Genomic DNA, 11,545 nt, shown 5'->3' with positions numbered 1-11,545 from the left:
AATGGTGGGCTAGCCCAGCCCAGCCCGTCAATTGCTAAAGTTCACGTGGACTGGGCTGGGTTAGCCCGACCTCGCCTGTATTGATAGTTCTAGTGGTTTGGTTCGGCCGATTATTTTTTAATTTTTTTATCATATCAAATTTTCGATTATTCTATTATGTATAACATAAATTAGACTTTTCGAAACCGTCCCAATTATGTCGGTTTCTCTTCGGTATCGGTACGGTTCAGTAAATTTTCGGTAATTTTTTTAAATGTCATGTAAAAGTCACTAGTAGAAGTAGAATGCAATAACGTGCGTACTTTTATAGAGCTAAACAAAACTCTCTAGATATTTTTACAGTTTAAAAGGTGATGAATTAAGAAAATATGAAAGATGGCTAGAGTATAGATCCATCAAATATTCTACAGCAGCGTAAACTAATCAAATACTAAAAAAATATAAATCACACGAGTGGAAAGATATTAACCAAGTTGGGATTCAAGAATAAAGTCTACATAAGATTAAACATTTCAAACAGATAAATTTAAATCATACCAAAGGAAACATATTCAATACATTGTAGATTGCTACTCATAATCGCCACAATACCTTGTGTCTTGTTAGTGAATATGCTGAAAATAATTTAGTTTCAATAGAAGTAGCATAATAGGTTTGAGAATTAGGATTTTTAGTTTAATTACTTGTTGACTTGTAACTGTTTTATAATTCCAAGGCCCATGAAAAAAATTAATGCATTATTATTTTTAAACGTAACATATAAATATATTTTTCACATTCTAAATTTATTCGGTACGGTTCGATATTTTTTCGGTTTATTTTCATAAAATAAAAAACCTGCCTTAATTATCTGTACGGCTATAGATTTATATACAAACTTATGCTTTTATTAAAAAACTTAAAAATCGATTTGGTACGGTTCGGTCGGTTTAGTCGATTTTTAAATATCCATTGACACCCCTGGATAGAGCCATTGCTTAGGATGATGGATTGGCTAGTGCCACTGGCGTATACGAAATATATATATATATATATATATATATATATATATATAAGTGTATAAATAAATAACGTTAATTATCATATTTTTAAACGAGTAATATTCGTAGTGCATTAATTTTGTGGAGTCTTAAGTTAGAAGAGGGTCGAGTTGAGTTCTACTTAACCATAATTTTTAACAAGAGGCTCTTCAAATATTTGCCAAAAAATATGTTCTAGTCCGACCTCTTAAAGCAAAACCAGGAACCTAACCAGTATGCCAGACGAGAATACATGTTCATGATACTACTTCATTAGCCTATTTCTTTAACAATTTCTGAAGAATTACAAGCATTTGCAATGAAGATATACTCGAGATACCTGCAAATTTCAACTCCTAATCTTGCCATTGATGAATGGTGGTGTTGCCAAAAGGAAATGAGAATCATCCTAAAAATGTTTAGTAAGTTTTATTACTAATTTGTTCAAGTTGTATCATATTTATTGCTTTATCGTAATATTACATCCATTCTTTTTTTGCTGATTCTGAGATGGGAGGGCAGTGTTTTCAATGCCCTATATATAACGATTTTACGTTAAGAATAATCGATGGAGTTATTTAATTTACATACTCTTAACTCAATGATTCAATAACGAAACGCCCTTTTCTTTAAGCATGAAAAGTTTTTAAGGGGGAATCAAAAAAATAAAATAGAAAATTTTGGAAGTTAATATATTATGGGGGATTATATATTCATAAATTAAAAAAAGATCAATTGTAGGCCATTAACTTATTCTAATTACTCTGCTACTTCGTACTTATTTGATTTAGAAAATGGATGCTTGTAGGTTAATCTCATTTGTGCGATCCAAGGAACTTGAACATATATGGGTTGATAAGTTAAAGTAAGAAATAATTTCTCTCTTTTTTATATATAAGTGGGCATAAACATGGTGAGTTGACAAGTTTTTTTGGCCAAAAATCTTATTTATCTGTTTTATCCTTTTTTTGGCTTTTTTCCTTCATTCTTTTTATATAATTTTTTTAATAATTGAAATCGATCATTTTCTATTCTATTTGTTATATCCTATTATGTTTATTTCAGTTACAAAAGCTTCTCAACTATTAGGCGCCCCATTTTTAGTCTCTAAAACCTTTAATTTCTAATATCTTTTCATTTTCTGTTTTAAATAAAGGAAATATGATAATCATGTAAACTATATTATGACACAAAGAAGAAATTGGGTATGACAATACAAAGAAGTTAGCTGTAGGAAGATATCATTAGCTCTGAAAGGACCAAGAATCCAGCTAAGGAGGAAAAGAAACCAGCCATATGTTATTACCTCCTCTTCCTTTTGCTTTTCCTCTTTAAACTTGCAGCTTTCAAAATTCCTTCTTCCCCTATTTCTTGCATTCTTACTTTTTTGTCGTTTGATCTCTGTTATTGATTTTTATTCCTTTTTGTGCCTAACTTTTTATTTTATTTTATAAAATATTAAACGAAACATACAAAGATGTTTAATTAGTAAAGACAGATTTTCTTTTATAAAAATAATGCATTACTATTTTGCCATATTTTAATTTTTTTAATACCCATGAGTGATGAAGACAGTTGGGATGTATGTCTATGAATTTCATAAATCTTTCAATTTAATGTTTGCATATGATTGCCTTGGGATATGGTGGAAACTTGATTTTGAGACATTGATTTACCCGTATTTGCTACCACTTATAAAAATCCCATAGGTAATCGGTCATATCTGAATTTTATCTTATAAAATCACTTTAATAACCATATATTTCTTGAGTTATTTTATGTCCTAAAGAATATTTCATATGTCAAATGTTGCCATTAGTTTAGTTGACACTTTCTTATTACTAGTTTTTATTTTTGTTTTTATTTCTTCCTTTCACAAAAAAATTGCGTGAAGCGCGGACAATTTCACTAGTTTTTAATATAAATTTTATGGTTGTAGCAAAAAAAAGGTAAGCAAGTTAAAATATTACTTACAACAAATATACATTTTTGTAACGTAATATTACAACTTCCGTTCACGTCTTTTGTAATAAGGTTATTAAGGCAGTGTAAAAAACATTTCCTACAAAGCTGTATTAATGAAGTAAAATTAATATAGTACGTAATTCTTTAGTATAATAAACCTAACGGCTAGTTTTTGGTGGAATATAGGGAAATACAACGACGACCGCTAGATCTGCTCTCTCTCATCTAACGGCTACTGTTTCAAAAAAATAAGACCGTTAGAACTGTAGCGCCGATTCTACAGCTTCAAAAAGGGGTCTTCTTCGTTGTACCAAAATCCATAGTTTCTCAGAGGCTTTTCAGAGAGAGGGTAAGGGGGAGAGAGAGAGGGGGAAGGAATCAAGATTTGGAAATTTCAAGCTGATATTTTCTCTGTAATGGCTTCAAGAAACGTTCTTCAACAGCAGAATATAGGTTAGTATACTGGGTTTTTTGTTTTTCTTTCTTTACTTAATTTTGTTGATTCCTTTTGGGGTTTCTTGTTAAATTTGATCAAAGATTATTCGTGTTCTTGAGGGGTTTATTGACTACTGATCCTGAACTAAATCTGAACGTGAAAAAATGGATAGCTTTTTGTTGCTTTGGTGATTTTTTGAGTATTTGATTACTACCTTGTTTGTCTTTTTTGCCATTTGGACATTGAAAAAGATGGGTTGGTGTTTAGGGAGTGTTTGAACTAATTAAACTATCTGCAGTCTATCTTGACCTAATGTTTATCCACCTGAAGTAAATCTGAATATAATAATGATTGTGTAATCTGAATTTCGCATGTAATGTCTTTGAAGGTATAAATAATTTGCAGAAATTCCATAAACCTTTTGGCATATCTATCAAGAGATATATTACTGGAATTAAATTGGATTTTACCAAGTTTTGCGAAAACCTGATTTAAGAAGAAAAAAAAAAGAGCAAGGATCTACTTCGATTATTATTATAAATCTTAAAAGTTTATGTCATAGAATTGGTTCTTTTAACAATTTAACACTGACCTTAAATGTAATATATGATGTAAATAATTTGCAGAAATTCCATAAACCTTTTGGCATACCTCTTCAATGTAATATGTAAAAACAACTCTTGCAATGTTAATACTAAAGATAAGACTTGTACATTGGTCAGGTGAGGCAGTCCCCGGGGCGTTAAAGCAGAAAAATATGGCAGCAGCAGCACAAGGGAGAAATCGCAAGGCGCTTGGTGACATTGGGAATAATATGGTAACTGTTCGTGGTGTCGAGGGAAAGCCACTTCCTCAACGCCCCATAACGAGGGGCTTTTGTGCACAATTGCTCGCTAATGCACAAGCAGCAGCTGAAAACCAAAAGGTTTAATTTATTGTGACTTGAAATCATAGTTTTTCTTAACAAGTTCTATCAAACAGTTATACTAATAAAAAAGGTTGTTGGTCTTCTATTCATTTGTAGAAATCTATGGTTGTTAATGGGGATGCACCGATCGTTGCTAAAGGAGTTCTACCGGTTAAAGGTGCAGCAAAGAAACCAGTTCAAAAGAAAGCTGCTGTTAAACCAAAGCCTGATGTTATTGAAATTAGTCCTGATACTGAAGAACAAGTGAAGGAAAATAAGCAAAAGAAGAAGGCTGGTGATGATTCTTCAGTAAAGAAAGCAACTCTTACTTCAACTCTCACTGCTAGGAGCAAGGTGAGAATTATTCATTTAGTTCTGAAACAATTATATTTGGTCATATTTCTCTATTTTGTTGTCTGATTTGTCTTCTGTTTTCAAAGGCTGCCTGTGGACTGAGTCATAAACCAAAGGTCCAGATTGTGGATATTGATGCTGCAGATGTGAATAATGAGTTGGCTGTGGTGGAATATGTTGAGGATATTTACAATTTTTATAAGATAGCTGAGGTATATTTTCGTGTTTTTTAATTTGCATTTTGTTTCTTGTTCACAAATCTTGATTGACACTAACTATGGTTATCTTTCTGTTACACTAGAATGAGAGCAGAATTCATGACTACATGGATTCACAGCCTGAGATAACTGCAAGGATGAGAGCTATTCTGATTGATTGGTTGATTGAAGTGCATCACAAATTTGAGCTTAGTCAAGAGACTCTTTACCTTACAATCAATATCGTCGATCGTTACCTCGCTGTGACAACTACATCAAGGAGGGAATTGCAGTTAGTAGGCATGAGTGCTATGCTCATTGCCTCTAAATATGAAGAAATTTGGGCTCCTGAGGTACATTTCAAGTCTAATTATGCCAAGTTACTTTCCCATTTTGAAAGTTGCTAACAACCAACTTTTTTCAGGTGAATGACTTTGTGTGCATCTCAGATAAAGCTTACAGTCATGAGCAGGTGTTGGGAATGGAGAAAAGGATTCTTGGCCAATTGGAGTGGTACTTAACAGTTCCAACACCTTACGTGTTCCTCGTCCGCTACATTAAAGCTGCTGTTTCCAATGCACAGATGGAAAACATGGTTTATTTCCTGGCTGAATTGGGGTTAATGAATTATGCAACCAATATATACTGCCCATCGATGATTGCTGCCTCAGCAGTCTATGTTGCTCAACACACGCTGAATTGCACTCCATTTTGGAACGACACACTAAAATTGCATACTGGTTTCTCAGAGTCTCAGCTACTGTGAGTAACACAAAATTTAGCCATTTTTTCTTCCTACCCATATGAATATACTAATATATATTTGTACTTGTTTTGTGACACTGACACAGGGGTTGTGCAAAGTTGCTCGTAAGCTATCACATGGAAGCTCCAGAACACAAGCTGAAAGTGATTTACAAGAAGTATTCCAAACCAGAGAGAGGTGCTGTTGCACTGCAACCTCCAGCCAAATCCCTCTTGGCTGCTTCTTCATATGAATAGTATAACCAAAAGCGACTTTTTTTCTTGCATTGAAATATTTAGTTTAAAAACTCTGAAACATTTCCATAGTTGTTCAACTGAATTTCGGTAAAACAGGCAATGTTTGGTGAGGTTCTCTAAAAGAATAAACTTTGATCTATGTTTTGTTTTTCGTCAAATTTGGCTGTAAAACAGAATTCGCGACCTGTGAAAATATACTTGGACAACTGAGAAATTGAAAAGTAAAATCTACGACAAACTAGCTTGACCTCCAGTAGTTATGGTAAATTGATAATGCTGCAATGATACTGTTTTGGTAAATTAAATCCGTGAGACATATTTCATTCAAATACCCCAATTAGAAAACGTTACGCATAATTTTATAACTCCGACTATTTTTGATCTTAATAGGGGCATATTCGGTACAGTATATTTTTAGTCCATTCAGAACGCACAAGAGTGAAAAGTGATTTTGCCATTTCATTGGATATTATTAATAAGAGGAATCAGACTCTATATCCCACAACCAAACAAAACCCAGTAAGCCACCACTACTAACATCGAGCACCCAAACAAAACCCAGTAAGCCACCACTACTAACATCGAGCACCCAAAAATATTCCCCATCTGTTAAATCACATAAAGAAAAGTAGTATAAAAATGCATTCTAAGTTCTTCACAACCCGCCTTCTTTCGTTGAAAGCTCATTTGATTTCCCACTCCAGCAACAAACTTGATGATAAATAAAGGTTTCTTACAAGGTGACAACTTTCTCATAAGTCGAAACAACTTTAACCTGAACTACCAAGGTTCTTTTTTCTTTTGTGATTTTTTTTTAAATTACTTTTGACAATTTTTTTTTTTTTTTTTGACCTGAACTACTACAAGACTAAAATTACTGCAGTATTTAATCCCGTTATATTAATTTGTGTAAATTTGTGTAAAGTGTTCCATTTTAATTTGTGTAAATTTGTTGTATCTAAGTAATTAAGAAAAAATGGATAAAGTGTTGCCTTTTTTGATGGGATAATTTTTCGCTGATGCTATCATTTTTGCTCGATAAGAAAGTACAGAAAAAGCAATACTTTATCCATTTTTATTTTCTGTTATTTTAACAATCATTTTTCTCTTACCAAAAAAAGGAGAATCTATGAGACCTTGATTTTAGGAACTACGAAAGCACCATTCATTGCCACCTGATTGATCGGTACGGTCTACTGATGATGGGCTTTATCTCCTGTGTATTAATACCTTACATCTTTCTCGTATTTCCTATATCTCTTATATTGCTGTTACTTTGTTTTTATGGTATTTATGTTATGTTATGGATTTTATGGTACTTTATGTTGTTTTATTATGAGTCTATTGATAGTACTAATATAGTGTCTCTTGTTGCCTCTTTGAGCCGAGGGTCTCCTGGAAACAGCCTCTCTGCCCCTCGGGGTAGAGGTAAGGTCTGCGTACATATTACCCTCCCCAGACCCCACTTGTGGGATTACACTGGGTTGTTGTTGTTGTTGTTGTTGTAAAGTCGAATTACATAATACAAACATTAATTAGGTAGAAATAAAGACTTCTTCCCTATGCTTATTGACTGACAAGTTGCTTATTCAAATAATTGAGGTACAAAAGAGTTACAATAGAGATGGGCTAATATCCAAAAAGAAAAGAAAGCACAAATAAAGTCTGAATTATTTAACTCTAAAGCAGATGTTGGATCGATGCAAAGCAAAAAAACCTTTCATATAACCCTCACTCTCGACACCTTTTTAGCAACCAACTGCATAAGAACCTTCTTGAAAAAATCTCTTTAGAGGAATAGAGTGGTGGAGATTTTCATCAATATTATTCCATCCGGTCCACTTTAACTGCATAATATTTGATTTTTTCAAATGTCAAGAAAAAATTAATTTTTTCTTTTCAAAGTTGTCTTAAAGAGCCTAGAAGCAGTTTGTTATATTTTTAATGATCAAATTAGGATCAATATGATCAATTTTATTATTAATTAATGCTAAAAGGTAAATTTTTTAATATATGTGAAAATAGTAAAAAAATTTTTTTAATTAAAATGGACAGAAGGGTGATAAAATCACAAAGACCCTCAAAATTCCCAAATAATAAAATCACATACTCCCCATACCTCCGCACAACACTTTCTGTTTGGCCAAGTTTTTTTTGGCCAAAAGTATTTTTTTTTTGTCAAAAGCTCTTTTGGCCAAAAATTGAGGTGTTTGACCAAGCTTTTGAAAGGAAAAAAGTGATTTTGAGGAGAAACAGAAGCAGTTTTGGAGAAGCAGAAAAAAGTAGTTTCTCTCCAAAAACACTTTTTTGAGAAGCACTTTTGAGAAAAATACACTTAGAAGCAGTTTTTTAAAGCTTGGCCAAACATTAATTGCTGCTCAGAAGTATTTTTTAAACTAATTAGCCAAACACAAACTGGTTCTTACCAAAAGTACTTTTGAAAAAAACACTTCTAAAAAATAAGGTGATTTTTGCCGCTCATAATTCCATAAAATCCGTGAGAAAAGCATCACGAACAGTAACCATAATAAAAAGCTGAAAAGAAAAAACAAGATCCACCTCGAACACCCCTCCACCCCAACCCCCTTCTCTCAACCCCCCAAAACCCACCCTCTGCAAACACAGTCCAAAATCATACCATTATTGCAAATTTACAAAGCTAAACTCATTTGTCTTAAGTTTCCTCCTCCTCTTTCTTCAACACCCAAATATCAAAGCTTTGCTCTCAGAAAAAATTCCATCTCAGAAAAAATCTAATCTTTCAAGTCTTTGCTCTCTCTATCACAATCCCATTTTCTCAAATACACTCCTTTTTTCTTCTTCTACTAAGTCTTCAGTTCATTTGTTAGAATTAGTCCATCAATCTGAATTTCCAAGAAGTAGAGAGAGATCATTGACCCCAGAAAAATTTTCAACCCCACCTCAGAAAAATCTGATCTTTTTTTCTACTTTTATACTGTCTATCACAAACCCCATCTGTCAAAAACTCATTTTTTCAGTTCAATTGTCAGTTGGTCCAAAATCTTGTAATTTAGAATATTCTTGAAGGTCTAGTGATATGAGGGAAGAAAATTCTAATTGGTTTGCTAAATGGGAAGAAGAACTGCCTTCTCCTGAGGAGCTAATGCCTTTATCCCAAACCCTCATCACTCCTGATTTAGCCTTAGCTTTTGATATTCAAAACCCCAATAGCCCACTTCCCAAAACTCACCACCAACAACACCAGCAGACTGCTCCACCACTAGGAGTTCATACACCTTCATCTCACCCTAACTCATCAGCTGAGTTTGACTCGGCTGAGTTGGGTGGCACTGCAGGTTCAGGGGGTGTTGATGAACCTGCCCGCACCTTAAAAAGGCCTAGGCTTGTGTGGACCCCACAGCTCCACAAGAGGTTTGTGGATGCAGTTGCTCATTTGGGGATCAAAAATGCTGTCCCCAAGACTATAATGCAGTTGATGAGTGTAGATGGCTTAACTCGTGAGAATGTGGCTAGTCATTTGCAAAAGTATAGGCTATATTTGAAACGTATGCAGGGACTTTCTAATGGTGGCAGTGGCAATGGGAATGGAAGTATACCGGGTTTATCCGGGGGAGGGATGGTGGATACAGCAACAGATCAACTGTTTGCTAGTTCAGCAGTGCCTCCACATTTTTTGCATCCAGGGAGGGGTAATTCTGACCATTATATGCCGTTCGTTCCAGTGGCAGCAATGCATCATCATCATCAGATGGCTGCAGTTGTTGGACACCCTCCACAGCTTCAGCAGCAGTATAGGCATTTCGGGTCGCCACCAAACGGGCAGTTTGAGGTTCCATTCGTGTCGAGGCAGTCGCATCAGCAGGTTCAGAGAATGGGAACATCAGTGCATAGTAGTAGCCCAGTGGTGCCATCTTATGTTGAGGATTTGGAATCAGCTACAGCTGCTAATGGGAGGAAGGTTCTTACTTTGTTTCCAGCGGGAGATGATTGATATTCAGGGTAACTGTTGATTTGTCATTTGCAATTTCCTGTTAATTTCTCTTATGGATATATCTGGAGACTGGCTTTGGAATAATACTTAAGTCTTTGATTTAGAACCTTTTATTTGGATAGATGGTGTTTCAGTTTTTAGTATCTCTATATCTTTGTACTGGTCCTTAAAAACTGTGAATCCACTTTCCAGTCCATTTATGTTTTTAAGAATTAGGATTTGGTGCGTAGTGTCAGTGCTGAAATTGTTCACTTAGACGAACTTCTACAGGTGTAATTATGTTGTGGTTAGCATCGTGTTTCTCTTGTCAGCCTCCATGTTGCCGTCTAATTTAAACCCTGTCGGCTACTAGTGATGAATAATGAAGGAAATGTCAATTTGGGAGCATTAATGTCATAATGGGCCTCGGAGTTAGCGGTAACAACATTCTCTAAGTATATTGATCAATGTCGTTTTCTGAAAAAAGCTGCTCTACTCCGTGGTTGCATAAGAAGCATTAGAGTTCGGATGAATTTGAAAAAAGCTGCTCTACTCAGTTCTGTATTTCTTATTGAGGTAAGTTATTGTCTGTGAAGACATGATGGCAGCAGTCGCATATAAAGCAAAGAATGTTCGGATGAATTTGAAATATCAAATAACTGTTGGTAACAGGCTAACAGCATTGGACAGCATTAATTTTCTGATAAGATTTTATTTCTGATAAGATTTCATGTAGAGGTGAGTCCTGCTTGTTGTAAATTGAGTGATCTCATTGCGGACTTAAACACTTTGTTGAAATCTCTCTGGAGAGAGTAATCATTCTGGTACTAATGTTACTCCATTGTTTATGCTCGAGACCAGAATTGATAATTCGTAGCTGCCTTTTCTTTTAACTTTGATTACTCCTTTCCGATGCTTATTGCTTTTTCCTATTAGTGCTTGGCGGATAAAATAACTTGAGACATAGCATGTCTACTCCACCTATGTTGCTTCGTTAACTAAGTATGAGAAAACACGAGGTAAATCTCCGATTCAAGATATGGTGGAGCTGTTTATTTTTGTAAGCGTTGTGAAACTTGTCGCTTAAAATGCGATTGTGTGAAACTACTTAAGAGTACCTTCTGAGCTTATAACTTGTTACAAGGTAGGTAGGAATTGTATCATATTTCTGCCACCAAATTAAGGTTATAGTAACAAAGTTTATGTACTAGAAGATCCTTTCTCAATCTTTTAAGATACTGAAGCTAGCATGAAAATGCTACTGGCAAGCAAATTGCAAATGGATAGCTAGATAGCCTTTTAACTTTCTGAAGCTATTTGCTCTTAGTTACTATTGTTTCTTAGTTTTCCATTTGGGGGGGGGGGGGGGGCGTTGGCCATGTATTATTCTGTTTGTTTGGATAGAATGCATATCCTGTTGCAGATGCCAAAAGGTGGCCCTTGTGAACTCGTCTAAATTTATTGGTTTATTAAGTGTTGGAAAAGTATAACGAGTTCCCTTAAAGATCGAATCTGTCAAGATTAAATCTTAGATCTACCTGTCTATCTTCCATTTTGTTGGTCAACTTTCACAGTGCTGCTGCTATTCCTTTTGACATGCCAGATCAACACTGATTTATCTTTTAGAATGATGTCTGGAGTTATTCTTATCCCATGGAAATGGATTTATTTCGATATATTTGTTGATGTTGAATTTCAGTTATGTAAGTTTTG

At 34.5% G+C, this 11,545-nt stretch overlaps 2 protein-coding genes across 2 annotated transcripts; both read left to right on the top strand.

Annotated features, from left to right (window-relative positions):
* Window positions 1-3,323: 3,323 nt before the first annotated feature.
* LOC107801554 (G2/mitotic-specific cyclin S13-7-like) lies at window positions 3,324-6,038 on the top strand. The gene is given in 7 exon segments (NM_001325699.1): window positions 3,324-3,437; window positions 4,143-4,345; window positions 4,445-4,681; window positions 4,768-4,893; window positions 4,983-5,231; window positions 5,303-5,640; window positions 5,730-6,038. Coding segments are annotated over 7 exon segments (1,341 nt in total). The 5' UTR covers window positions 3,324-3,400; the 3' UTR covers window positions 5,881-6,038.
* Window positions 6,039-8,428: 2,390 nt separating this feature from the next.
* Window positions 8,429-10,163, top strand: LOC107801556 (transcription factor MYBC1-like). The gene is made up of 2 exons (XM_075253982.1): window positions 8,429-9,861; window positions 10,124-10,163. The coding sequence occupies exon 1, from the start codon at window positions 8,939-8,941 to the stop codon at window positions 9,851-9,853; it is 915 nt and encodes a 304-aa protein (XP_075110083.1). The 5' UTR covers window positions 8,429-8,938; the 3' UTR covers window positions 9,854-9,861; window positions 10,124-10,163.
* Window positions 10,164-11,545: the final 1,382 nt, after the last annotated feature.

Source organism: Nicotiana tabacum, chromosome 5 (genome assembly GCF_000715075.1).
Source record: "Nicotiana tabacum cultivar K326 chromosome 5, ASM71507v2, whole genome shotgun sequence".
Taxonomy (NCBI): Eukaryota; Viridiplantae; Streptophyta; class Magnoliopsida; order Solanales; family Solanaceae; genus Nicotiana; species Nicotiana tabacum.
The sequence above is the reverse complement of the archived record's forward strand: the minus strand, read 5'-3'. Positions and strand labels throughout refer to the sequence as shown.